Consider the following 27,599-nt stretch of genomic DNA (forward strand, 5'->3'; position numbering starts at 1 on the left):
AGAATAAAATGACATTAAATCTAAAATTTTACACTTTATATATTTGTCTTTACACAATATGTTTATTTCTTACAAGGTAGTTGTATAAATGTTCTTGACATTGCTGTGACGGTTGAAAGCATATCCTATAACATATACTTTCTATTCTCATAATATAATTGTAGATTACTAAATTAACGGCATTGTTTGCATTTATCGCCGCTAATGTGTTATCTATATACATTTGATAGATGGAAAATTAAACATTTATATATTTTCAAAATTTTTAATAATATTATGCTCTCATAAATTTATAAATTCTACTCTGCACACATTCATTTATCCTTTAATGAATGAAATATTTCTTTTTACCTTATAGAGATCACAGTATATGAGAAGCCAGATATTAATTTTTATATTTATTCTAATATACTAATTTTCACACATTTTTTTTTAATAGAATTTCTATCGCATTAATTCACAAGTATCATGATAAGTGAGTTTCGTGAAAAAATACATTTTATAGACCATCGTATGATACATTTACGAAATTGTCAATATTGTAAATGAGGTACTTTATGAACAGATACTGGTATAATTAAATTTTTACCCGATTGTGGCTTTGAATTTTCCGAAATACATATCAATTTAGTTACTACGTGGAATGTAAAGCCACCAAAGAATTCTAAATAATATACAAATTTCGAATATAAATTTTGGTATTAAAATATATTTATATATATGTATATGTACATAAAATTAAATGTATATATACACATATATACTGTTTGGAGACATATATATCCATTATCTTTTTATATATAAATTTAAATATAACTCTGGCCCCAAATTTTTATAAAACATTTTTTCTATTCTTGTGATTACTTTTTTCTTAAATCGCATATATATATATTTATATTTATATTGTTATATCTAAAAGATATTTATTTACACTAAAATTTCTATACTTGCTCATATAAATCTATTTTTTTTTTAAGATTGCAACCTGCCAAATATATTCGCACATGCTTAACTTTGTATTGTTGAAAAATTCGTTAAGGCTTAGTGCAAAAATTGGCGAGCCTTAATAATACATACATTTCGTACATTGAAAGCTTATTATAATAAATCAGCCTTCATGTACATAAAACAAAATTATTTTTTCTAATATTAAGGTAACGTTCTTGGCACATCTTTATCCGAATATGTACGGATTATTTTTCTCTTAATTCAATAGTTTATATATTCGATTTATGCGCACAATTTCTTATTATGACTATTTTAACTCACTGCAACTCTACCACTCACACTATTATTCTTTATTAAAAATCATTTATTACTCTGAGTATATCATTATTACTATCAACAATAGCTTTCCTCTTTATATTCACATTTTCTTTATAAAAGTCAAAATAATAAGAATGACTGGATATTGAGCAGATGGCATAAAAATAGTCACATCTCGATTAAATTTATATTTAATTATTCAATCTCAGCTTGAATTTCTTTTTCCATTTTCCTTTGAATTAAAGAAAAATAAAAAATATCACGACTGTACTGAAGTCACTGGAAATCCAGTTGAAATCTCATACGGTAATTTAAATGATATACATTTTACATTTAAACAGATCATTAATGAACGTAGGAGATTTTATAAAACGTTCCAAAAAAGAAAAAAAAACAAATTACGATCATTTTGGATTGTCAATTTGTATGAATCAGTCTTCTTTTTAGATTCACTTCGGTACAATAATAAGCTTGTAAAACGTAATAGTCTTTTTAAGACATCTGATAACAGCGACTATTTATAAATGTAATCGAATGTGTCGCTGCTAAGTTTCGCGTCACTTCCGCTCTTCCGGTTCTTGATTAGTTTTGACAAGATTATATGCATGGCTGCGATACTTAGCAGGAGGATCATGAAGAGAAAGAGGCTGCTCACATGTTGGTTGATTCATGCTTGACATTGAAAGATCTGTTGGCATATCAATTTCTGCTTCTATTCCATTGCCAGACACTGTACTCTCATCATCAGGCTCTGACTTTATTCGCATTTGCTGACGTAATAATGAAATATTCTTTATATTTTTTAACTCCGTTGGATTACGAAGAAATCTAAAATTATATTTAAAATATTTGTTAAATATTGCCTATTTTAAAATTCAATCAAATTATTGCAATAAAAAATCATTTCCACTTACTGATAACAATGACGTTCTCCTTGAACTTTCCTGAGTATATTAACACGATAATAATAACGAAGTGCTCTACTCATTTTATCATAATTCATTGACAAATGATTTTTTTGAATACCCCAAAGACGAGCAAGCCCTGGTGGATCAACTATTTTGAAAACTCCAGTTTCTCGACTTTTCCACGCTATGTAATGTGTATATCTTTGTGATGGATCATTTAATAGCTGTTGAAGAAAGTCCCATAATAGTCTGCCATCTTTATTTTAAAAATAAAAAGCATACATTAGAAAAAATGTTATTATGTAAAGTAGACGATAAATATTTTGTTGACATGTTAAAACATACTTGTATTTGGTTCGGATGTGTCACTGGAAAAAAATTCTCGTGCGACAGTTGAAGCAGGTCGAAATCCTCCAGGCGTGAGCGGCATCAATTGAGATGACAAAGTGGGACTTGGTTGATCCTTGACGCAAACTTCACTGAGTCTCTGAGCCGTAAGAGCCGTAGGTGTTGCAGGCGGGCTACTACTACTTTGATGATTGTCTTCATCTGAATCACTTTTATATACTTGAATCTGATTACTACTTTCTGTGTGACCGGGAGATCCCGCCTGACTATCAACTGACGGTGCCGGCGAAAGTGTCACCGAGTTGGCAGACATGAGTGAGGCAAGATTTGCCGCATATGGACTTTCTACCCATGTCGGCGTTGGAGGATGAGAATGAGGACTCAGAGGGTAAGCTGAAGACCTCGTAGGCGTTACTGGACTGCTTGGAAGACATCGTTGCAGTTGATTGAAATCTCGCGCTAACATTCCGAGAACATTATGTAAAACATCACCCGCACCTGGACACCTCTCACCTAAATCGGATTTCGTTAAGAGACACAACGCTTTTCCATTCATTTGAAACATGTCCATATCGATTTGCGGTAAATCAAACTCTCTTTCAGCCCATCGTAGAAATGTTACAACATCCTCCCTCGACCATACTCTTGGATCAGAAGCTGAAATAAATATTTATTTATATTAGTTGCATAATTACAGTTATCACTTATACAATATTCATTAGATTCTAAAAAAAAATACCAACCTAAACTTGAAGGCAAATGGGTTTTAAAATCTAGTAAAGGACTCTGTGGTGGATGCGATGGAAAGCTCATGGTTGGATATCGCCATAACAAATCTGTAGGACTGAAAGGTAGAGATATCCCTGGTGGGAGACGGGACTCCATTCCCGTCATGCCGCCAGCAGTAGAGACCGGCGGTAGTTGCGGCAACTGAATCGTCGGCAATAGTTTCATAACACAACGTTCACTCTATCACTCGAGCTGTAACAAAAAATAAACAAGTTATTAATGTCGTAAAAATTTATCTTTCATTTTCTTCCTATTAAGGTTGATTTAAAAATATTAATCAGATTTTCGTAATTCTATCATATAAGAAATACAAGTAAACAATTAATTTAATATCATTAATTAAAATTAAATGTTTGAAATAAAATTTCCGTTTTACTAAGTAATAGTATTTACAAAATTTTCATTGTTCAATGTACGCGAAACGTTTGGCAGCATGTTGCATATATAAGAAATATTGATGGCAATAGCAGGAAGAACAGTATCCGTTCTTGTCCCGGATTTGCATATTATATTTTCATCGACGTCCAAGGTACTTCCGTTAAAAAATCGACCTCGACAAGAAGAAAGAGAACACATATATTTTTAATTACATTGGCCTCGAAATTGAAATTCTGACGAGATTAATATTAATTCTTTAAAGACACACCACGAGTGAAGTCATCGTCAATTGGCTTCAGTATGTATACTGACCAATATTGACCCCACTTACTACAATTTATTTATTAAACAATGAACGTTGCGAGAAATTATTGATGAAGAAAAATATTGGCTAGCACACATGTTGCTTGAATATTTCGTGTAACTGCAGACTGCTAGATTAACGTTAAAGTATCACCATTGAAAGGCCATGACGTGGAAGATGGCAATTTCCTGGTGCGAGTGAGCAACACGAGACAACGGCACATCGACCTTCGCGTGCCGGGAGTCCGCCTTCTCTTCATGCCTTCTCTCCTCTCTTTTCTCTTCCATGTTCCCCTGCTTCTTCTCTTTCCTTGTCACCACAACATCACTGTCATCGTTGTCCCGATCGTTTCCTTCTCTCACTTGCTCTTTCTTTTTCTTACTTCTGGTTTCTTTATCTCATGCCTTCATGTATATACGTTACCTTTCCGCTCTCCACTACTTCAATTCTTACGCAAGAAAAGTAACAGACCAGATTCTCCTACGTAGCGGGTTCTATACTTTGAGTGCTAGAACTTGGAAGTTTTTTTTTTCCTACAGACATCACACATTATATTATGTACTTGGATCATCATATCTTAATCAGAACGATTACAATGAGGATGAAAAAGAAAACAAACGTACTCTTCTGCGAATTAAAACTTAGTCTAATGAAATATCAATTAGTGTTATATCATAATGAAGTATTTTATTCAAATGATAACTTGAAATGATTTTTAAAAAATTGACATAGAAGATTAAAGTGGAAACAAATAATGTATAAAATGAGAATAATCATGACAATGTTAAAAGAATAATGACATAAAGGATGCATGTACAGAATTAAGGAGAGTATGTACGAGGTCGAGATACGGGATCGCCTTAATCGACTTGTCGGAAGTCGATACAGCGAAAGGTCTCACGTTTGAAACGCGACCTCGTGGCTAAACAAGCGACGTTCTTAGTCTGCAGCTGGCCCACTAAGTCAGGCCAAGTGAGGCCAGGCCAGGTCGACTCCAACTTTACAGTATTATCAGAATCAGCAAGAAAACCATAGGTGCGCCTTACATTGTCTTGGTTCATGTCAAAAGTTTGTAATATAATGCTTTATTCATAAAGCAACACGAGAGCTTTACATAATACATATCGGCCAACCAACGGCAATCGGCTTTAGGTCTCGCTTTCTCGCAGGAGAACGCGTAAGAATGGCGCAATCCGGAAGCTTAACACTCAAGTCAATTGAGCACCACTGTAGTCGATTCCGCGATACTACGAGCCTGCTTGTTTGCTACTATACGATGCACGATCTCGCAAGAAGTTACGCTCCTGGGAAGAGTAGTGACCTCTTCTCTTCCTCCTCTTTTTCTTTTCCTTCTTCACTTCTGTCCCCATCTTCTTTACAGCTTCTGCCAAAGAGTACGTTGCTTAAATGGTTTTAATAACGTCACTTGTGCAATTGTCGAGGCGAAAATTCATCTGCCGCTTCCTTATTTTCGTTCAATTCCAAGCCTTTAATTCCTTAAATCATGCGAATTGTGTTTATTTTCATTTATTCCAATTGCAAGCTAACTATTTTCTTAATTACTCTTTTTTTTTTCTCTTCAACTGCGTAATATAGACAGCTGAAATAATCATGATTGCTCATTGATTTTCATTTTATTAGAACTTGAGATATAAAATAATTCGTATATACAGCCGATTAGTATTCTCAACAATTAGCTCTTTACATTTGTCTTCCACGAATAAATAATACTTTTTTTGCTCACGTTCCTTCATTAATATTACTTATATCCTTCCGGGTTCGTCACCTTTTTTTTTCCTGCAGTATTGCCGCACTTGGTCGTATTCGAAGAGAAAATTACTTCTCATGTTGGCGTCACTACGTGGGATTAAGAAATATTTAAACAGGTGATATAACCTGTTGATATAACAAATTTTAGATAGAATTACGTATTTAAAGAATATTGATAATTGATAACGCAATAATGTATTCTGTACTTTTCTTCATAGTAAATGAATAGTTCTTTTCAATTTAATGATATCTACAATAATATGGAGGACGATTGAAAAAAACATAAATTTTTTTTATTATTACAATTTAAATATTGTTTTATGATATGTTTAAGTTTGAAGTCCAAAATTCATTGCTCATAAATTCAATTTATATAGATAAATGTGATAAAACAACGGGAGCAGTAACTCGAATATTTCCGAATGATGTTCGGGAATAATCGGTCATTCCCGAGATGAAATAACGAGACACAAGATGGTACGCGACATCGACATGACGCCCAGCTAGTGTAGGGAGGAGGTCTGAGTCGTTTGTTAACTAGTTGAGCATGCGCCATATTATGTGTGCAAACATAATCGTTCGTTATGCGTGCGTCAACGTATAGTAAACACATAGTAGACAATGTTAGTTTAATCGCTCAATTATAAATTATATTCCTAAATTATAAAATTAATATTAATTTTAATCAACTTCCTAGTGGGAAATTATTAACCGATTAATAATCAATGAAGAAAATGAACATTATTAGCATAAATCATATATCATCGAATACCACTATTGTTTTTTCTTTTGAATTAATTGATTATTCATTAGTAATCTAATTATATTAAAAGAATTACTTGGAAAGAATGATAGAAGCTTTAATAAATCAAGTTGGAGTTTGATTGTAAGAAAAATCGCACGTGGTAATGATAGTCCTAAATAAAAGAAAAAGAAGCCTTGTGGAGGCCAAAAGGCGCCAGTATGATGGTGTTTGGGGTCACCGACCGATCCAGGGTCGCACACAAGGAACCAAGAATTCGCAAGACACATCTACTAACATTTATTTCTAATGAAAATGACGTATGAGGAAACTATGAGATCCTTCGAAGAATAACTTTGATTCAATTATCCCTGTTTTATCATTCGTAATTTGTCTTTTAGATATGTATGTTAATAAATTAATGTATCAAAATGATAGTCACATATATTGAAGAAACTTAACAATTTTACATATGATGATTTACAATTGAATGATATCTTATCAAAAAAAAACCCAGGTGTTTTAATTCGACTTATGTATACACGGAAATATTTTCGTGATGATTGTTTTAAATTGAATGTGATAAATGTCGATTAATATAAAAAATGTGTTAGTATGAAATACAAATAAAGTACATTAAAAAAATAGATATTGAATATGGAATGAAGGGTAAATAAGTGACTCCAAAGCAACCTGTTACACTTGGTTAAGTCAAGTGACGATTGAGAATCACTGAGGCCCCCACAAAGAGAGCAGCGAGGCCGTAGCTGCACGTGCAAGCGAGTAACATCAACCGGAAGTCGATAAAAAGCCCAGTTCACCCTCGTCACTCGCCACCAGCTCCTCGTCATGGGAACGAATCACTTCAGTGAGCGGTCCAGATCTTAAAACCTGCCTGAAGAGGATTCTTTCCTTGCTCCCCCATCTTGTGACCATCCATCTAAGAGTCGGGTTGCTTCTCCGCCTCTTATACAATCCACATATTTTGCCTCCATATCCTGTACTCTACAAGTCTTCTTAATTTCACCCTAAGCAAGTAAAAACACGACCCACAATCCCTCTATGGCTTCATCAGTCTCATCTCACCAAAACTATTCATTTTTTTTCTTCCCTGATAGATCCATTATGCATTTTTAGCTTCGTCAAGTGTTTAACGGAACTGTTAAGTATTTTCTTTCAAATTACATGGCCCCATCATCTGTGCATAACTTTTTCTTTTTTTACTTTTTCTAAATTTGTCATCATTTACTCCAAATTTTCTCACGTTCTCATTGATGTTTAATTAGTGTTTACTCTAGAGGATAACATGATTAATAAAATATAAATAAGTAAATGTCAAATGATGATGGTAAAAGTTAACAATCTTCTTCTTTATAATAATAATTGTGAAAAGACAAAAAGTTCAAGATATATACTTCATTGCATAACTGTATTTGAAAATAATTTTAATAAAAAAATATTAACGAAACTAAAATAGACATGCGAACAGATAACTATTATGATCTATGAAAGGGTGACGTTGGAATTTTTGGTAGAAGTACTTTATTCTTTTTAATTCATCTAAAGAGTGTCGTGTCATCTTACTCTCACGCAGCTCCGCCCCTTACATCACATTCTGTTCAACCTATATTCCAGGCTTTGTCAGTGCTTCCGAGTATAGCCTTAAGCATTTTACTCTCTACATGTGTATACACATGGACTCAAGTATATCTTCAACGCCAAATTCAGATAAATTTTCAATAATAAAAATATTCAAAATTTTTTTTGGCAATTTTTATGAAATTTATGTACATAATTTATCGTCAATGGTATACATTTGAACTTAGTATCTATATAAAGTAGTACATTATAGCTGAATAAATGACTAAATATGATGTAATATGATGGAATCGTTCCGACTTTCTTATTTCCAGTTTCTCACTTTTTTTAATTTCTTCCTTTTTCTTTTTTTAATTTCCTGTTTCGTAAGATATGATTACATAACGATTCATCGATTCGACTGCGGCCAAGCTGCTTCAAGTCTCTCGCACTCAGTTAATTCTTACGCAATGCAGTCGATTACTACGTGCAAGACCTGTTAATGATGATAATCGCTGGTATGTAAGAGACGCTGTAGACAACAAGCACTTTATTCTCACACTGATCTACTTTTATTCATTCGAATGGACTGTCATACATATCATAATAAATATTATAACAATTTATGCAAATACTTATTTGTCAGGTAATGTCCTTATTTCTATTGTTCTCATTGGAATAATGATCATAACTCTTCTGATCATCATTTACTTTAAGATAACTTATGTATTAGTGAGTTATTATGTCTTGATATAGAAGATGTATGCTAAAATAATATTATTTCCAATTCTTAGGACTCTTGATCACTGACAATCACAAGAACATGTCCTTAAGGAGAATTAAATTGTACAAGACGGAAATACTGAGTTGTCTACGACAGTGTGCTTCCTTCGGACCAATGACGAACTGGATTAGAGTTTCCGGGAAATGACTTCACGGTTGTGGAAGCTCACCTTAATAATTGTATTCCTCTTTCCCTTCTTTGCGCACTCAACATTTCACTAAGTACAAGAATAATGTTCAAATTTAAGTGCACGCCTGTACAATGATTGAAAATCACGAGTAGACAATTATTCAAGTTTAACAATGATGTATTTAAAGAGAAAAAAAAAATTAAATGGATGATTTCATAAGTCTTATAATCACTTGTATGTAAATTTAAATTTAAAAAAAACTGATCTCATATAATTTTCATTAATTATAATAGAATCAAACTGTTCTCATTAATTAAAAAAAATAATAATAATAAAAAAAAAAGGAAGGTAGGATATTTCTATAAAAATATTCTAAGCATTTTAACCAACATATTGGATAAAAGGAGCAGTCTACCTGCATATATCCGGCTAGAAGCCGACTACCTGCTTCTATCGACATCTCAAAAACTTGCTCATCTATATGACTATGCTTTAAATTCTAAGCTCTTCAAGTTTGGAGTACAGAGAGTTGAGTCTTCAGTTCAATGTCTAGTGGGTGGCTGCTACTATATTTATGTATACTATTATATATACACTGAACAAGGTTCGATATCGAAATACAATGGCATCACTAGGTGGACTAAGAATTCTTTTTGTATATATAGTAAAAGAAATGAAGAATTTATTGTATAAGTGTGACTGAGCGTGAGAAAAGATTTTAAATTTATTTTTTTTTTTATCTAGGTAAAGGAACCTTATTCATCACTTCTTTTTATTGTTCGATTAAAAATGATTTTTGTAACTGTCCTATGTCCAGATGCTAGTGTATAGTAATTCGTATCGCTGCAAGCTCTTCAAATGTTATTATGAAATAAGAATAAATCTAACGCTGCGTTGGTCTCATCTGAGCTTGATTGAAATCATAAACCTACAAAAAATGTTTACCGCATGGAAAAGACATAAAATAACATTCTTACTATATTTATACTAATTATGGAGTATATAAATATTACATTTCACTAAACTATTTTTGGTAAACTTAGTATTGATAACAACAACAAATTATTGTTGAGTTTTTTTTAAATAAAAAATAGATAATAGGGTAATATAAATATTTTAAAATAAAATAGTGATATTAAGAATTGGCTTATTTATCATGAGTGAAAACGACTGCATAGGTGTAAATTTCTGTCTTGTACTAATTGTATAAATACGCGTTAGACGGAAGTGAGTACAATAATAGATTCTAAACGTAGATCTGACCGGACAAGATAAGGAAGCAAAATACCTAGAACGAAGACAGAATGTTTCAGAGTTAAAATGATGAAAGGAATAATCATCATTTAAATTCCAACTGAAACATGAATTTATGATAAATATCTTTGTATAAATAATTCACGTTAATCTATAAATCCTGTAGAATATGCACTTTTTTTCTTGAAATGACAATTTATAATATATTTATATTTTCTATGATTTTATTTACAGTGCAGATATATTTATAAAAAAAGATTTTTAAAATAAATATTAGACTAAAAACAGCAGACAAAACAAGATATTTAAAATGAATTCTAATTTTATGCGCAATCCCGACGAAAATATTTGTAGCTCTTGAGAAGAATAAATGCACAATACAAAAGGACAGTGGTTATATTTTCACCATTTATCAAATTCTTTTTCTTTTCATTATTTTTTCGCTTTCACAATTTACCAAGCTAGTCGTATCATTTTAAAATGCATTCTTTAAGAAAGTAACGAGGGTCCGCCGGATGTTCTCCATCCGTGCTGTTACAGTCTCTCTTTTGCTTAGCTTTTCGCATTTCTTATTTTTGAAAAAAAAGAAGAAAGAGGGAGACAGAAAAAATACCGAGAGAATGTGAGAGGAAAACAGAATACAAAATCTAGGAACCGGCAAAGTCGACTGGGCGGTCTTGTTCTACCACTTTGTCATTTCCACTACCTTTAAAAACGAACGAAAGAAACATTTGTGACGCAGTCCAAGGTCCGTACTTCCGGTCCGGATACTGGACCGGTTTTCTTCTCTGCTAAGTCATCGAATACTCCTCTGACGACGAGCTATAACCTCTCTCACGGTAAGAACTAACATTTATACCGGATAACATACCGTTATTCATCTTACTAATTATCTTACTTTATCAAAACATAAAACGTATAGGCTAGATATTTTCATCCGTATACGATCAAGTATTTTTTACTCTTTTTGTCGATACAATTACATCTCCCCAGTTTCCTATTTTATTTCACTCCAATCCATGTGAATATATTATATCTAACTTGTACTAAGAAATTAAAAATCATGAGTAAAAGAAAAAAAAACACATATTAATGTCAGGGAAAAAACAATCGTTCATTGTTTCATCGAAACAGAAACATACGTGTGTGTTTAAAAATAATTTTAAATACTTCTAAACAAAATAAAAAAAATAAGATGAAAAGAAAATCAATTTTCATCTTTAATCTCAGATCTACTGTGAATGTATAGCTGATATATTTTCAGAAAAATATACTTCTGTCGGGAGAGTTACTTCCTCATCACCCTAGCTTCCGGGTTTTACTCTCTTCCGGCAGTCCCGACAGAGCTACGCTTCGAAAGCCCTTTTCAACCCTATTTTCACCCACCCTATAGCTTTACATCACCCCCTTCTTTACTGGCATCATCCCGACAGTATAAGTAACCCCTAACGATAAGGGGGAGAGTACACAACGAATAGAAATTCACAACAAAACGCTCGACTCAAAAATAAATCGATAATAGAAACACCAAAAATATATTCCTCCATCTACTACTACTACTACTACTACTACTATTTATTATCTTGAATCATTATTAGCAACTTGTTTTATCAATATTATATTTATTTTATCATTTTTAATATCCATTTTTATATTAGATCCAAGAGAGAATGAAATCCCTATACTATGCATAAATCAAACTCATTTTGGAGTCAATTTGCAAAATGGAATATATAATCATGGTATCCATATAATTTAAACAAATTATGAGTTGAATCTTATCACTTTATAAAGAATTTATTGTCAAATTTATTACTATTTATGCTGAAAGCGAATAAATACAAATTGAAACTAACTATCTGTAAAGTCAAAATAAAAGATTAATCTAGCATGATTATAAACGGGAGGAAAACAAATAGATAAGATGATGAGTAATACATAACTAAACAACTAAAAATAACTGCATGCGATACTCGTCGTTTGGTGCGGCAAGTTCTTCCGGCATAGTAAAGTTAAGTTAAAGAGGGGAGGAAATGCGAATGTCTTTGTGTTTCATGTCCAAGAGATGGCAGCTCAAATCATAAAGAAACATTTTGTATATAAAAAAAAATATTTATGCAATAAACTTTTTTTTTTATTTTAATTAGTTCACGTTTGAAAAAAAATTTTTAAAAAACATTCATTTTTGTATCAATGAATATTGGAGTAAACAACAACATATGTTGAATTTAAATACCATTTTTTATCATTCAATTGTGAACTTCATATTTTATATAAAAAATATGCAATACAAAAGTAATAAAAAATAATAAGTTGTTATTTTTATAGCGAATACAAAAAAAAAAAATAAATTCATATAGATTGTATGGATGATAAAAATGGAGTAATTGTTGTGAATTGATTAAAATGGAATATTTTCCATTATAAAATATAATAAATTGTCAAGTAAAAAATGTTTTCACATTATTTAGCATAGATATGACTGGCATACGAATGTAAGCATTTCCGTTTTAAACGTATTCTTTAATAGCTTACGTCATTACTTTTATTTCCTGGCAATCGATCATCAAAGATTGATGGTCAAATATACACCATATAACAATCTTAATATGATCTTGTAAAATCTAGATAAAGTTGGCTTATCAGATACACAATTTAATTCACGAACTTATTTCGTGTTGCCTTATATTTATTTATGACAAAAAGCAAAAGCATAGAGTTTTAATCGTTGTATTGAACTGTTTAGAATTGATTTATTGAATATAATGAGAGTGCAAATTGGATGTTTGTTTCAAATATTAGAAAAAAAAAAATCAATATTTAATAGATGATGATAAAATATAATTCCAATTGTATTTAATATTTTTTTTTTTTTTTTAATTACCTTGATCTTTTACTTATGTTGAACTCGAGGATGAGTGTCACTGGTTGTCGTCTCGCCGTTGCGATAGACCATGCACTTTACCACTGTTCATTGGTCAATCTGAGCGACGAATGAAAAACAATACGTTATTCCTTGAGGAATAATAATATACATAAAAAACCTCACGGAAGCACTATTTAGCAAAATGTCTTGATAAAACTTTTGTTTTGACTATAAATATAAATCACAAGAGATTGTATATAATCTCATTACCAATAATTGTATAACTAAAACACCATGAGATTATGAAATCTTGTAATGAACCTAAATAAAAAATGATCAAATAAACTGCGGTAGTATCACAGTCAATTTTAAGATTTAGGTTAGAAAGTTTTTGAATGTCTTTTTAACATGAATTTGCACTCCATTCAATATATTCGTAGTATATTTCAGATGATAATTATAACAGCATTTTTATGTACCATAATAAGTCGAGTGAATAAAAAACAATTAATAACTGATACTTGATTTTGAGTTATTTACACTCAATGTTTACGCACTATATGAAGTAAAATAACACGGACGGCACCAAATAGCACCGCCACTTTTTAAGGTTGACGAGCGACTGAACCAAACTGAACTGAGAATGCTAAGAATCGTCGCCTCACTCAATTCCACTCTTCAGCTTTAGGAAATGTTGGATGGCGGAAGGTTGTCTTTTTCTTCCCCTTCTCTGATATTCACAAAGTCGAGTGACAAAGGGAGTGAGAGAAGAGGCATTTTTTAGACGAAAGAAGCCGAAGTGTATTCAACTAAAGTCATTGGATCATTTGAGTTGCGTTCACAACATGTATTGGCCAAAATATTCCTATCGTAACGGAAACACGCGAAGCTGGACCACTGGAGTGAGACGAATGGCGCCGATTATTCCCGAACAGCAGCTCCGTCTGATAGACTAATGTGGAAGGGGATCAAACAGCGAGAATTGTTGACTGGGTGAAGACTTCCTTGTAGCTGCCTGTAGCTTCCTTATCTCATACTATAACTGCAAGTGGCTAACAATCAGCCGCTTAGTCTTTATCGTTTCTTCTCTCTTATTTACTTATGCCTTGCATCTCTCATCCAATACTACATATTCTCTCTTTCTCACCACTCACTTCTCGCCCTTTCTCTCTTTTTCCTGATTGCGTCGTCACGTGCGGCATTTATAATATTCTCATCGGTGATCTGTCTTACGGAAATTGTACCAATCTTCACGATGTGGGCAATGCTATCGTTCCACGCTCGTTTGACCTTTTCAATTTGCGTGGCGCAATTGATTTAAATGTAAAGGCATTTTTTTTTTTTATTATACTCAAGATTGAACGTGATTTGACAAAATCTTTTTTTTACATCATATTTCTTCTTATTAGACATCTTCTTGACTTTTAAAATTACATTGATCACAATATGACAATTCATTCTTCTGATGATTATCATAAAGTGAACAAAGAATAGACTTGTTAAATGACTTGGGTCTTATGGTGAACCTTAAGTATTTTTTATGACATTTGTACATCAGGATATTGATTGAATCTTTTACATTAATTCAACAAAAATGTAAATTTTCGTGTATCAATTATTGATCTTTTTAGAGTACAAAAATATTTTAATCTGTAGTATATTGGAAATCTAGGTCAAATTATTAAATTTCCACAGCTCCATTATCATTTGATTATGATTAATGGCTTTTAAAAATATTTACAATCTATAAAGTACATAAAAAAAATTTTTTTCAACCAAAAATTAGGTTTAAACTACTTGTGACATTCATACATATTGCGCAGTTAAAATAAAACTTATGTATACAGATATCTGAAGCAGTAAGTGAGTGGGCCTTTTTTTATTCAGCTCGTTTTCCTTCTGGATCCGCGTTGCATTCTTTCCTCCACATTCCATACTACTACTGCATAAATGTACATCTACTCAAGATGGGATCACGGGTCAGAAAGTTTACCTAAGTGAGATATATTTTTGTTTCTCATCATCATCATCTTGACTATACTAAAAAATTTTCCACCCTCTTGTTGAAAAACACTTTCCATATAAGAATCAATAATAAAGAAACTCAAGTTTCGTGTGTGTGTCAGATTGGTGGTAAGGGTGATGTAGATGAAGAGAAGAAGGGTAAGTTAAAGCAGGACAGGTAGTTCAAGACACCCACAAACCTGTTTTACCTGTTATATCTTGCCAGAGCTTATGAGTTCCACTTCGATGGTTTGCTGTGGTGGTGAAATAGTGGTCGTCTGTAACGTCTCCGATGATCAAGGTAGAAAGGATGTGGTAGGCTGCTGATCCTTCTATAGGTGACGAATAATCTTCAATTTTTTTCCCAGACAACATAAATGATATCCTATCTGAAATAATAACAAACTCTTGCATTTCATTCTTTTCCTCAATATTGTGTAATAACATAATTTTAATTTTTTGTAAAAAATAAATAATACCATGCTATCTATACTTTCATGAACTACTAAATATTAATTACGTAAAACTATAACATGTAATCGATAAATTAATATTTCGTTAATAAATCAAAGATTTTAAATAAAAAAAAAAGCATTAAAAAGAAATAGCTTAAATGAATGTTTTGTAAATAATATAATAATAATAATGAAGCTAACGATTATATTGAGTATGTTATGCTTGAGTGTATAAAGAAGAAAAGAAAGTGAAAGAGGAGGTGCGGTATTAGGGAGTGGATAAGGTAAGCATTAATACTGATCATCCCGGATGCACCTTCAGTATGTCTCCTGTTGCTCATCGTCTCCGTCGTAGGTTACACGCGTCACATTCCTCAACAACAGCGCAACCTGTCCTGGATCTCACTGGTCGGTCGAGGGACCTGCAAGAGGGTCTTCATTCTCAACGGCCTCACCGCATTGGAATGGCGTAACGGGCGATTTATACATGCCGCAATGTGCAATCCGATGTTGTAACCCGATGCAGGTCTACGATCCTCGCGCCCTTTCTCTTTGCAATTTTCTTTATTTTCATTTTTAACGTGACGCAAAATCTCACCTTTCATGCCTTAAGCACATCTTAAATGTAATATTAATAAGTAAGTAATGTGTTTTTACAATAATAAGATTAATACATTAACTACTTATCAAAGAAATGTCGACCTAACCTAAAAAAAAAAGATATCTGTCAGATGTTTTTTGGTGATAAAAACAGTTTAACGTACAAATAGTAATCAAGAAATTATAAACGGTTGGTTTTTAGAACTGAAACCTTCATAATTATGTTCCTTTATTTTATAAAAGACTTCCGATTCTCACTTACTTCCGTTACATAAAGGTCAAAACTGTTAACTTTATAAAATCGTTGCACGTGAATACAACGGTTAGAACATCCGTAAAGTCTCAAGTTCCTGTTCCGCTTTTGTAGATGAAAAATTATCAACATGTGTCTAAAGACACTGACAATAAATTACCTTCTCCTGATCTTCTTTCATTTACTTCCGTTATCGTTTATCAAATTATGTAAAAAATAAGTGTTGAGTTTTAATTTCCATATACATGTATATTTTTATCAGATTATATATTATAAACAATGATCTGTTCTTTGTTAGTCGGTCAAGACTAAGAATCATTATTTGGAGACGAAAACGAAAGAACAGGCGGAACTAAGGTTCATGTAACTTCCTTTACTTTGGATATGCTTCGCTAACTCTCTTCCTCTCTCACAGATTGTATGACAGGGTGTCCCACCGGAATAGCTACTCACATCAATTGAGATATGCGATCGCACAAGTTAAACTATTATCAAGATCCTTTTCTTATGATGCTTATTGATGATTTCACAACTTAAAGGTGTGATTTGTAATGAAATAAATCGTTATTTATTATCGATGTTATAGTGATTATCATAATATTGCAATTAAATTGGAAATAACATGATAATAAAAAGAGTCATATGATGATTATTATTATCATTATTTATAAAAAGTTAACGTGTAGAAAATCTCGTTATAAGAATGAAAAATAAATTCATTAAAGTTCGTATAATGCACCTTTTATAATTTGAACATGCGCCATAAAATTCTAAGCTCATGCGCTTGCGTGAAAATGAAGGAGGATGCATACAGAGATATTCTAAGCATATATCATAAACCGTAACATATATCAGTGCAAATAACTTTCTCAATTATGTATTGCGAATTCGGTATATGGACAGTTTATTCAGTGATTGTCTCAACTATTTCTATCTCTTGTATCTTGTGAGAATATGTAAGAGTCATAATTACTTATTATGCATTTATACACATACATGAAAATACATATGTATAGATACAAAAAGTAAATGCAATTTCCTTATCATAAACAAATATATGAATAGCAGGTAATATATTCGTGTATTGAACTTTTTAAATAAATTATTCATTTAATTCACTAAGACATCATGATTTACATTTACAGGTTCATTACTTTGACACGAAATATTTAACAAAGTGCAATGTGATTTTCATTATGGAACAAGTAATTTATATAAGCTGGTCAAATAAGATATTATTGATAACGAGTATCATATGCGCAATATTATGTCTTATTATCGAACAATGGAGCGGTCTAACACCATTTTCAATTTATATTTCATTAATTTGGTGTGTAATTATCATTGCAGGATCAACTTGGTGTAGTTGTTACTTATTGAAAGTATCTTTAAAGGCTAATTCACCCATAAATTTGGAATTTCTTAAAAATTTAATATATAAAAGATTAGATATAGAATCTACAGCAATTTCAACACATTCTGATAAAATTCAAAATGACGTAAAAGCAAATAATTATGTAAATAATAATCAAAATAATGCAGCTATATATGAACAAAATTTTATCAATCTAAATAGTAGGCTAGATGCATTATTAAATAATACCATTGATAAAATTGACGAAAAGTTCATTCATAGCTGGTATAATGTTGTAAGTGATGAAAAAATATTTGTTGATGAGTCAAATGAGATTTTGAAAAAACTCTTTAAAAAAATTTATGCAAAAATTACTGTGATTGATGGAACTAAATTGTCACATAAAGTAGCTGACATATTATTGCTACATTTCAAAGAATACAGACGAGCATTACGTCGTGTTGAAAAAGAAAAAGCCAAAAATCTTGAAGAAGCTTATAGATATTCGCATCCAGGATCACGTAATCCTTCGGCTTTAGAGCATACATTGCATCGGCTTGTAACAATTTTACTTAGTGAGTTTCTTCAATGGGAATTAAGTAGTTCATTACCTTGTAAACTATTGATATCAGTACTTGCAAAAAAATTATTAGTTATTCTTCAAGATATTTCTAGTCCTCATTGGATACTTCTTCAAGTAGTTAACTTATTAGAATCGTCAAAAGAAAAATTAAAATCTGAAGATACAAACAATGATATTGTCTCACAAGGTTTGAGTACAGGGTTAACTTCAGCAACAGCAGCCGTAATTACTCGACCTCTACCTCAATTACCGCAATCAGTATCAAATACTCCTCCAATTGTAGAAATCACAGTACCGAAAGAAGCCATTAAGTCTAAAACTACTGACCGTGTTTCTTTATGCCTCGATGGCCTTTCAACAATAGATCATAATGGTCTATGGAATGATTTAAATGACATACAGTTGGGTGATGAAGACGACGATGATCGTATATCACCAGTCTATGAAGAACCAACAGACTTTGCAACTACAATAGCTCGACTTAGAAATGTACTCCAAGAAAAATCAACAACTACTAGCCCATTACCTGTTGAAGAAAAATTTTATACATTGTGTGATAATAATCAATTTGTTAATTTAGCCATTCCTTGGACAGAATTTACAACATCAGCTGATGGGTCTCAACAACTTCTTTATTGTATTCAATTTGATGATGTTGAACAACATGGCGAAGATATGTTTGAAACAACCACAGCCACAGTGAGAAGACAATACGCAGATTTTGTACAATTGCACAAAAGTTTAGAAGAATTGCCAAATTATACAATTATTATGTCAAATATTCATTTACCAGAAGGAGGTCGTGTTGAAATGGAAACATATCTAAAGACTTTGTGCTCACGATTGTCACCTCATACACCAACTCAATTACGACATTTCTTAAGACCCAGCAGTGGAGCTAGTAAAAAAGCTGATGCTGTTGCTCCTAGGTTCGATAGATTCTTAGCAAAGACAGTCACTGGAGTTTTTAATACTTTAAGAACGGTAGTACCAGGTTTTGAAATGGATCAAGAAGAAGACTCTGTACCTGTTTCAACACTTATGCCTTTGTCAGATATACCATGGCGATTTGTGGAAGATATTAAGACAAAAAATATTACACATGAGTTGCGAACATTAATTTCTGATAGAATTGACTATTGCTCTATCGATACTGCTTATGAAGCTGTAGAATCTGTTGAAGGTAGCGGAGACACAGAATTACTTTCACATTGGTGGAAAACAAGAAATACTCTGGATGATGAAGAATTAGATGAGCTTGATAGTAAATTAACAATGACTTGTGCATTTATAGATTTAATTTGTGAAATTTTAGAAGGTGTTGAAAGTAATAACACCTTGAGACGCGAAACAGTGGTTCGATGGACAAAATTATTCATTGGAAATATTACTGAACCATTAATTCATAAGTATACTTCACAATTATTCCAACACATTGATAAGTTCTCTATATTTTCACAATCAATTAATGATGAACAAAAAGATTCAATAGAAGTATTACAAAAAAAGTTATCTAATCTTATAAATTCAAAAATTACAATGGATATAAAATTTATTTTTGGAGAAAATGATATCAATAGAATAATTGAATTCTTAATAGGATCTTTGCGAATAAAAAAAATAAATCATGATTTAATGTTACAAATTTTAGATATTTTTGCATTAGAATTATTAGCTGTGAGCAAAAATGATTTAACAGACTCTGTAACATAAATGTGGTGTTCATTTAAATTTTATTTTAAAACAATATCTAAGTACCTGATTGCACCTTTAAGGCAGAAAGACATTTATGCGTATACATATATTTAATTTTATTATGTATTTCTGAAATAACGAAATATTTATATTAAAGAGAATTAACTTATGTTATTAGTGAAATATTATTTGTGTAGTTTACTTTTTTTATTTTTAACTATTTTTTATAATCAAAATATTTTTTTAATAAAAATAATGTAATAATAAATCCATAAAAGTAGATTATTTATGAAAAAAAATTAATTATATTGACGAAATGATTATCTTAATAAATACAGAATAATATAAACTGTTGATATTAATTTGTAAAGTAACTGTCTAACGTTGAGTAGTGGTTTGTATACATTCTTATTCTTTAGATGCACTTTCAGATTGATTTTTTTGTTTTTCAAGTTGAGCTCTGTTGAAAAAGATAATAAAAATAGATTAAATTCAGTTGAATAAAAATCTTAATCATCTAATAAAATTGTGAACAACCTTAATTGTTGGTTGAAATCGTCTTCAACATCGTCATCATCCCAGTTATCTTCCCAAACGCTTATATCTTCATTGTCTTCATCTTTTGCAGTCCAATCTAAAAGAAACATGTGAATCAGCATATTTGCAATCATTGAAGTTTGTAAATATTGTTTTTCGTAAAACAGTAGATGTTTTTCAAATCCTACCTTCAGTTGGGAATTCTTCGAATTCATCATCTTCTTCTAGTAATCCTAAATCGACTTTAGTTTTATCACTTTTACTATCAGACATTTTACTGATTTACTTGCAGATTATTATCACAAACAAAACAAATTAAATAATATATCAAGTATGAGAGCAATCCGTATACAATCACAATGACCGACTTGAATTGTATTTTGATTTTAGGTTAGTAAATTGAAAAAAAATAGTGTTGAACTTTACTATTGTAGTTGCGATTGTTACGACACTCATAGGATTTTCAATGAACTGAAAATGCAGTTTCTTGTCGATACAAGTATAACAGAACAAATATTAATGACGTCATCCTGTCATGTCATTGCTACACACAGAATATGACTGTTGTGTGATGATAACTTGTAGTGTAGATTTGTGACAATGAAAATAAGATACAAAAAGTGATTATTCTTTTTTTACTTAATGAATTTTATATTTTTGTTAATATTGTAAATTCAAGTAATTTAATATAATCTAGATGCTCAATAGATTTAATTTTTATCGAAATAAGACATTTATTTTATTTCAATTCTCCAAAAATCTTTTTTAACAGGTATTTTTTGTAATTTTTTCTATAATTCCCAAAATTTATATATTTTTCAAGCAATGAAATCATTTTTCATTTATTTTTGATATTACAAATATTTTAAATGATTACATTAATTTTTTTTTTTTTTAGATGACTATCCAAACGATAACAATTTAATTTTTCTAGATGGTCAGAATTTAACAATAATAAATTAATAAAAAGAATAAAAAATGCAAAACTTACGTACCTCCAGAAAGTTTCCAGTGTTTGTTTTTCCACAAAGCATAACGTTTTTTTTAGATGATCAATCAACTCATAAACAAGTTTTAACACTATATAACCCATATGAATTTCCTATAAAATTCAAAGGTAAGCTATTGTTTTTATGCATGAATCCATATGTTGTTTTGAACTTGATTAACCCGTCTACGGTTTTCAGTTTTAAGTACTGCTCCAAATAAATATAAAGTAGTTGATCCAGAAGGAACAATAAAGTCAAGATGTTGTGTGGATATTGTAGTAAGACACACAGCTCTAATGATGGCCAATTGCAATGTAGTTGATAAATTCCGAATTCAAATGCAAGAGCACCACACTAAACAGGTAATAAAATAATTTTTATAATTTTATATTAACAAATAATTGGATTGGTTTATCAATATGTTTTAGATTATAGGAAAAAAAGACATTGAGGCTAAGCTTTTACTTGGAGCTGGTGAATCTGGAAGAGGAACCCCTGACCCTGATATGTTTCAGCAGCTTCCAATCAATGAAAATAAACAACAAAGGTCTTATTCATTACCACCACAAGTTAGAACAATTGATAGTATGCATCTTTTTATTGTTTATTAATTTAAAAACTTTATAAGAAATTCATTTTCAAATATGTATTTTAGGAGGAACAAATTATGTGGCACTCATTGCTGGAATTGTGTGTATAATTGGATTACTTTTACCTACTGAAGGTGATCGAGGTCATCGGATACCTGAATATCTTCATCTTTCTGTTAATTTTAAACTTATATTTTCATTTGTACTAGGTAAGTATACATTTATTAAATTTAATAGCAAAATTGTGTTTCAAAATTTTTCTCAATTTCTCATTTTATATTCGTAGGAATGGTTACAACCATAATTCTACGATTGTAACAACAAAAGTTCAAAAATAATGAAATAAAATCTAAAATATTTACAACGCGCATAATATCTGCAATATGAACATTTAATATATTAAACATTCTTTAACTTATTACTCCATAATTTATGATGCTAGTCTGTAAAATTTTTACTCATTGAAAATAATCGAATAGTCGATTTGTCCTTACATTTCAATACACGTATAAAGTTTTTATGGACTACGTGCGCTTATTATACAATAGACCATATTTTTAATGTCTATAAAATTCATTATAATGGGAATATGCTGCAAAAAGTAAATTCACATTTTTAAATGATTTAAACCTGTCATGAGTTGTGGTCATAAATTTTTTAGATTAAAATGAAACTATATTAACTAATGACTATCCGAATTTTTGTATTTGCTACTGTATAGCATGATAAGGATTACAAAATTAGAGTATAAAAATTAATTTTTAATATAAAATAAAAAATATTTCAAGTTCAATCCTTGAAATATTTTATTTACTCCAAAAATTGTTTTTTAAAAAATTTATTTTTACTATATAACTTTTACAAGTTTTTTTCAATTAGTAATCAAAATTTCGATTAAATCTTTTAATGAACATAATTATATAAAATAAAATAAGGAATAAAAAAAATTAACGTATGAGTATAATTCATTTTTTTTTATTTCACCAAAATTATGCCAAAATAGCATTGAATAAAAATTTATTCTTTTTGTTTTATAAATTTGGTCTGTTTAAGAATGAAACTTTTATTTACAAATAATGTATATTGGATAACTTTCTTTTAAAATGATAAAAATATTTAAAACATTTTATCAATTTAGAAATGAAAAAAATGAATAATTCTATTTTTGTGTTATTATATCAATAACAATTTCAATTATAAAAAATAATACATTTGATGTTATGATATACATAACATCTGATGATTAGTTGTAATTCTATTGTCTTAAAAAGTCGATTTAACAGCTCCTTCACTTTGGCTTTTAATAATTGCATGTTTGAGTCTTTCATTGTGTGGTTTATAGTCCATTAAAGCATCACTAGGCAATTGAAGAACACGCCGAAGAGTATCTTTAATTCGTCCAGTTGTTGCAGTATCTGAAGATGTTTTATTCCATATGCTAACTTTATCTTCCTATTTAAAAAGTACATGAAAAAATTATATGTCATAAAAAATTTCACTTCATATCTTACCTGAAATCTTATAGATACCACTGCTCCACAGATTTCTTCTCCTACCATAAATTGTTCTCCTAACATTGCTAAAATAAGATTTTCCCAACATCTATTTACTAAACCTTTCCTTAATGTCACTGCCCATTTTCCACCCTGTCGATTGGCTAAATCCTCCATACAATATTTATGTCAATTTTTAAATCTTTGTCAAGTTTCATATGGATACATATTAGTACTTACTTCCCACATGGGTTTTATACCATTTTTAAACAGATGGAAATCCGAGTATGGCAATAGTTCTGATGGTCTTGCTAAATGACTGTAGAGAGACCAAAATTGTTCAACACTTCCGAATCGTCCAATAAATTTTAAATTCTCTGCATAACGTCTATCACTTTGTTTGCCAACAGAACGTCTACTAAACCATAATGCATAACCATATTGTAAACGATTTTCATTTGGACCTATTTCTATAGGGGGCTAAAAAATAATGTATGTCATAAATGAAAAAATTCAAATTCAAATGTAAATATTTTCAAAACTAATATACCAGTCTCAATTTGAGAGATACATTCGACTCTTCATCACCACTCTCATCACTCACTTTTGTGCTGAAAAAAATTGTTTACTTTTGAAAAAAAAATGAAATATATTGACCTAATAATTTAATTAATATTACGATAAAAGAAAGTATTTTATAATTTTCTTAAAAAAAAAACAATTAATGTTTTATAATATCTATAAATAAAATAATTTGTTGGACAATTGGAAAATAACAATGAAATGTAACTGACTGTCTCAACAAAACTTACGTATCATATTTTTCAGACATATTAAATAATTTATAAATATGTATTAATATTCATAAAATATTATGAGCAATATTAAAGCAGGTACAATGATATAAAAAATGTGTACTACGTATTCAATATATATCACTTTTATTTCAATACGACGCGCATGTATATCTTTATAATTACAGCTGAGATTGCCTTTCTACAAAAAATATATATATCATACACACAAGTTCCAGAAAAGACGACAAATTTTTACGAAAATACGTAATAGTATAGGATTGTACCGTAGATGGCAATAGTTACGTATGATTCTTTTTTCAATGCAGAAGACTACTTTATCTATTGCAAATAAAATATTTCCTTGATATGTATTTAAAAAAAATCTTCAGTTTATTTATGATTCTATTTGATCAACAACCTATTATAACCAAGACTTTACACGATTATTACAATTTATTTTGTTATTTTTTCTTGAAAATAATACCATTTAAATCATTACTAAATTAAAAACCTTAATAATTGTGTAGGTTACAATCGAGATGCAATTAAGATAAACAAAATAACATGACAGGATGTTCAGCTCCGTTTTGTACAAATTCTTCAACTAAAGGATATTTGATGAAAGTATTTCCTCGGGATCCACTACGTCGAGCAGAATGGATAAAAAATGTAAATTTACCGAATTGGTTACCCAAAGAGAACAGTTGTTTATGTGAGGTATAACATTGTTATTTGATTGATTTATTTTAATTTCTATTTTCTTTAGTATACGAATATTATATATTCATATGAGTATCATATATTATGACAGGTCCACTTTGCTCCAGAAATGTGGGAACAAAAACGAGTTGACAATAAACGAAAATTAAAACCGAATGCAGTACCTACTATTTTTGGATATTATATTAAAAAAAAACCTGTGATACCAATGAGAACCAATGAAGCCCAACAAACTCTAGTGAATTCAGAAACTCTTTCTCATGAATCTATTTCTTTTAATACTGAGAATATTAATCAAAACGAAATTTTAGTCAGTATCAGAACAACCTAATTGTACGGATAATAAACGTAAGATCATATTGTATAACTCATTGTTTTTTAGGTGAATGCTGGTTCAACTACTGAAGATATTAGGTTGTCTGTTACAGACTCCAATTCTCAACTCGATACTTTTATAATATCTGAAGCAGAAAAAGAACATTTGAATGAACGTCTGTTGAAGTTCCTTAATAAGCAGCAGAGAGAAGTAATGATATTACGTAAAAAGTTAAAATGTTGTAAATACAAAGTACGAATATTGGAAGAAAGGCTTGGAAAAGATAAGTACAGAATGGCATTATGTCGTGTTTTCAATGAAGATCAGATAAAAGCTTTATTATCCAAAAAAATACCACGAGAGTGGTCTTACGATACAGTTAAACGTGCTTTGGAATTAAAATCTATTTGCGGTAATAATGGATATGCAGCTCTTAAAAAAATGGGCATTCCACTCCCTTCTACTCGTACATTACAAAGAATGTCAACAAAAATTAATAATTTATAAAACTACGTAATTATTTACAATATTATGAGTCTAAAAAAGTTTTATTAATTTTATGAACAAAACAGAAATAATGATACAGTTGATATTTGACAGATAATAATCATACTTTTGAAGAAATATTATTGAATGTTACATAGATTTACATAATTTTACGTATGTAAATATAAAAGTTATTTGTAGATATGTTTTATTGTACATAAATAATTGACGAATATTAATTATATAATAATTTATCAATTAATAGTATAAAAAATAATAGAAAATAATATATTCATTTTAAATATTTATAAGTTATTTCAATTCTTTGACTAATTATTGTCATTAATATTTTTATAATATTTTATTTGAAATATTAAACTTAATGAGAGAAAGTTTGAGTTAATCTCTTCATTATCTCATGTCGCTGATACAAAACTTCTCCACGACACAAAAAATAAAAGAGCATTGGACATTCATATTTTACTTGCTCAGTACATGTTGTTCCGCTGTTATTTCTGGAAAATTTAAATTCAGAATCTGAACCAACTGTAAAAAAAAAATCGTAAAATTAATTCAATTATATTGAAAAATTTTCTAATTATTTAGTTACTGAGTATTTTTTTTATGGTTACCACAGAAAAATCCTTTCAAAAAGCAGGTAACATGATTAGATATTATAAAATAATCTTTTTCACCATGTTTTGTAGAATACTCAGCTGTTGCTTCATTTTTTATAAATGGTATATAATATAAATGTTCTTTGTAATGAACTGAATATTTCCAATTGTTTGGGGGTCCACTCTCATTTATGATCCGGAATTCTTCACTAAATAATTTGTTAATTCATATGTATGTATTAAAACTATAAAATTCATTAACAATAATCTAAAACAAGTTAGTAAAACAAAAAGATAGTTTTAGCTTACATTGTAGGATTCAACTTCATCATGTTACTAAAGTCTATCACATACTCCCACACTTGTTCAGGAGTTGAATTTTTTATGGTATTTTCCACAACTATTTGGTACGTTGATTTACGGATAACTATCGTGTATAAAGTTACTATAAAAAAAAATAGATAGAAAAATGTCCTAAGCTTCCATTTAAGTGGATTGGAATAAATCTTGCGCTCCAAATGAGACATCTTTGTTGTCAAATTTTTAATGAATTTTTAAATTGAAAACTAAAAGAAATTTGAATAAAATATTATTTTTGTTCGAATTGAAAAAACAAAAAATACAAAAATACCTTAAATTTTCATTGAATCTTTTTGTGAACGATTGAAGTTTTTCGTAAAAAATTTTTTGAATACTGTAAATTGTATACTTTATGTAGACACTGACAAAAGACTCCTCACATCTTGTTCGTTTCCTTTTTCTTCGCCGGGTCTATATTTATCTCGTTTGGAGAAGAGAGGGGATGACGGAGTGAGGAAGAGATAATACATAAAATCATGTGAGTCATTGACTATTCGATTGTATATATTAGTTACAATATTAATATTAAAAAAACGAGCAAATGTAACATTTGTATATGTATACGTAACAAAATAACTCAAATGTTGAATTTATTTATAACAAAAATATTATAATTTAAAATTTTACATTACA

General features: G+C 30.1%; 6 protein-coding genes across 9 annotated transcripts; 2 read left to right on the plus strand and 4 right to left on the minus strand.

Annotated features, from left to right (window-relative positions):
* Positions 1-964: 964 nt before the first annotated feature.
* On the minus strand, positions 965-16,753 carry aop (anterior open). 2 transcript variants are annotated; one of them, XM_035083049.1, is made up of 6 exons: positions 15,893-16,753; positions 15,331-15,510; positions 3,266-3,503; positions 2,520-3,179; positions 2,181-2,430; positions 1,824-2,094 (listed from the first exon to the last, which is right to left on the minus strand). In XM_035083049.1, exons 3-6 carry the CDS (start codon positions 3,474-3,476, stop codon positions 1,824-1,826), a joined length of 1,392 nt encoding a protein of 463 aa, XP_034938940.1. In that variant the 5' UTR covers positions 3,477-3,503; positions 15,331-15,510; positions 15,893-16,753. The 2 variants fall into 2 exon arrangements, with proteins under 2 accessions (XP_034938947.1, XP_034938940.1); XM_035083056.1 differs by lacking the exons at positions 15,331-15,510; positions 15,893-16,753 and adding an exon at positions 13,136-13,833 and having other exon boundaries at positions 965-2,094.
* A 446-nt stretch (positions 16,754-17,199) lies between these two features.
* LOC118066166 (uncharacterized) lies at positions 17,200-20,212 on the plus strand. The gene is made up of 2 exons (XM_035081996.1): positions 17,200-17,497; positions 17,575-20,212. Exon 2 carries the CDS (start codon positions 17,626-17,628, stop codon positions 20,077-20,079), a length of 2,454 nt encoding a protein of 817 aa, XP_034937887.1. The 5' UTR covers positions 17,200-17,497; positions 17,575-17,625; the 3' UTR covers positions 20,080-20,212.
* A 114-nt stretch (positions 20,213-20,326) lies between these two features.
* Positions 20,327-21,034, minus strand: Sem1 (Suppressor of exocyst mutations 1). Its single transcript, XM_035082048.1, has 3 exons — positions 20,787-21,034; positions 20,599-20,695; positions 20,327-20,521 (listed from the first exon to the last, which is right to left on the minus strand). The coding sequence occupies exons 1-3, from the start codon at positions 20,869-20,871 to the stop codon at positions 20,470-20,472; spliced, it is 234 nt and encodes a 77-aa protein (XP_034937939.1). The 5' UTR covers positions 20,872-21,034; the 3' UTR covers positions 20,327-20,469.
* Positions 21,035-21,333: 299 nt separating this feature from the next.
* LOC118066175 (motile sperm domain-containing protein 1-like) lies at positions 21,334-26,095 on the plus strand. 3 transcript variants are annotated; one of them, XM_035082016.1, is made up of 8 exons: positions 21,334-21,370; positions 21,497-21,715; positions 21,786-21,949; positions 22,016-22,172; positions 22,243-22,386; positions 24,995-25,184; positions 25,279-25,497; positions 25,570-26,095. In XM_035082016.1, the coding sequence occupies exons 2-6, from the start codon at positions 21,577-21,579 to the stop codon at positions 25,033-25,035; spliced, it is 645 nt and encodes a 214-aa protein (XP_034937907.1). In that variant the 5' UTR covers positions 21,334-21,370; positions 21,497-21,576; the 3' UTR covers positions 25,036-25,184; positions 25,279-25,497; positions 25,570-26,095. The 3 variants fall into 3 exon arrangements, with proteins under 3 accessions (XP_034937907.1, XP_034937918.1, XP_034937898.1); XM_035082027.1 differs by lacking the exons at positions 24,995-25,184; positions 25,279-25,497; positions 25,570-26,095 and adding an exon at positions 22,464-22,495; XM_035082007.1 differs by lacking the exons at positions 21,334-21,370; positions 21,497-21,715; positions 21,786-21,949; positions 22,016-22,172; positions 22,243-22,386 and having other exon boundaries at positions 24,874-25,184.
* Positions 23,301-24,719, minus strand: LOC118066187 (eukaryotic translation initiation factor 4E type 2-like). Its single transcript, XM_035082039.1, has 5 exons — positions 24,483-24,719; positions 24,221-24,281; positions 23,911-24,150; positions 23,689-23,841; positions 23,301-23,629 (listed from the first exon to the last, which is right to left on the minus strand). The coding sequence occupies exons 1-5, from the start codon at positions 24,500-24,502 to the stop codon at positions 23,441-23,443; spliced, it is 663 nt and encodes a 220-aa protein (XP_034937930.1). The 5' UTR covers positions 24,503-24,719; the 3' UTR covers positions 23,301-23,440.
* Positions 26,096-26,271: 176 nt separating the features above from the next.
* Positions 26,272-27,578, minus strand: LOC118066126 (uncharacterized). The gene is made up of 4 exons (XM_035081926.1): positions 27,238-27,578; positions 26,916-27,172; positions 26,622-26,815; positions 26,272-26,535 (listed from the first exon to the last, which is right to left on the minus strand). Exons 2-4 carry the CDS (start codon positions 27,131-27,133, stop codon positions 26,369-26,371), a joined length of 579 nt encoding a protein of 192 aa, XP_034937817.1. The 5' UTR covers positions 27,134-27,172; positions 27,238-27,578; the 3' UTR covers positions 26,272-26,368.
* Positions 27,579-27,599: the final 21 nt, after the last annotated feature.

This window comes from Chelonus insularis, unplaced genomic scaffold (genome assembly GCF_013357705.1).
Source record: "Chelonus insularis isolate UGA/USDA-ARS -01 unplaced genomic scaffold, ASM1335770v1 contig_121_pilon, whole genome shotgun sequence".
In the NCBI taxonomy this organism is placed as follows: domain Eukaryota; kingdom Metazoa; phylum Arthropoda; class Insecta; order Hymenoptera; family Braconidae; genus Chelonus; species Chelonus insularis.

Excerpts from the sequence above, each read along its gene's own strand:
- LOC118066126 (XM_035081926.1), bottom strand. The coding sequence starts at position 27,133 with ATGTCTCATTTGGAGCGCAAGATTTATTCCAATCCACTTAAATGGAAG. Across the intron at positions 26,816-26,915 it reads ATGAAGTTGAATCCTACAAT|TGAAGAATTCCGGATCATAA; the intron begins GTAAGCTAAAAC and ends CAAATTATTTAG. Across the intron at positions 26,536-26,621 it reads TTTGAAAGGATTTTTCTGTG|TTGGTTCAGATTCTGAATTT; the intron begins GTAACCATAAAA and ends TTTTTTTTACAG.
- LOC118066166 (XM_035081996.1), top strand. The coding sequence starts at position 17,626 with ATGGAACAAGTAATTTATATAAGCTGGTCAAATAAGATATTATTGATA.
- LOC118066187 (XM_035082039.1), bottom strand. The coding sequence starts at position 24,502 with ATGTCTGAAAAATATGATAC. Across the intron at positions 24,282-24,482 it reads ATGTCTGAAAAATATGATAC|CACAAAAGTGAGTGATGAGA; the intron begins GTAAGTTTTGTT and ends AATTTTTTTCAG. Across the intron at positions 24,151-24,220 it reads TATCTCTCAAATTGAGACTG|CCCCCTATAGAAATAGGTCC; the intron begins GTATATTAGTTT and ends ATTATTTTTTAG.
- Sem1 (XM_035082048.1), bottom strand. The coding sequence starts at position 20,871 with ATGTCTGATAGTAAAAGTGATAAAACTAAAGTCGATTTAGGATTACTA. Across the intron at positions 20,696-20,786 it reads CGAAGAATTCCCAACTGAAG|ATTGGACTGCAAAAGATGAA; the intron begins GTAGGATTTGAA and ends TGTTTCTTTTAG. Across the intron at positions 20,522-20,598 it reads GATTTCAACCAACAATTAAG|AGCTCAACTTGAAAAACAAA; the intron begins GTTGTTCACAAT and ends CTTTTTCAACAG.
- LOC118066175 (XM_035082007.1), top strand. The coding sequence starts at position 25,032 with ATGACAGGATGTTCAGCTCCGTTTTGTACAAATTCTTCAACTAAAGGA. Across the intron at positions 25,185-25,278 it reads AGAACAGTTGTTTATGTGAG|GTCCACTTTGCTCCAGAAAT; the intron begins GTATAACATTGT and ends ATATTATGACAG. Across the intron at positions 25,498-25,569 it reads TTAATCAAAACGAAATTTTA|GTGAATGCTGGTTCAACTAC; the intron begins GTCAGTATCAGA and ends ATTGTTTTTTAG.
- aop (XM_035083056.1), bottom strand. The coding sequence starts at position 3,476 with ATGAAACTATTGCCGACGATTCAGTTGCCGCAACTACCGCCGGTCTCT. Across the intron at positions 2,431-2,519 it reads CACATCCGAACCAAATACAA|ATGGCAGACTATTATGGGAC; the intron begins GTATGTTTTAAC and ends TTTAAAATAAAG. Across the intron at positions 2,095-2,180 it reads GGAGAACGTCATTGTTATCA|ATTTCTTCGTAATCCAACGG; the intron begins GTAAGTGGAAAT and ends ATATAATTTTAG.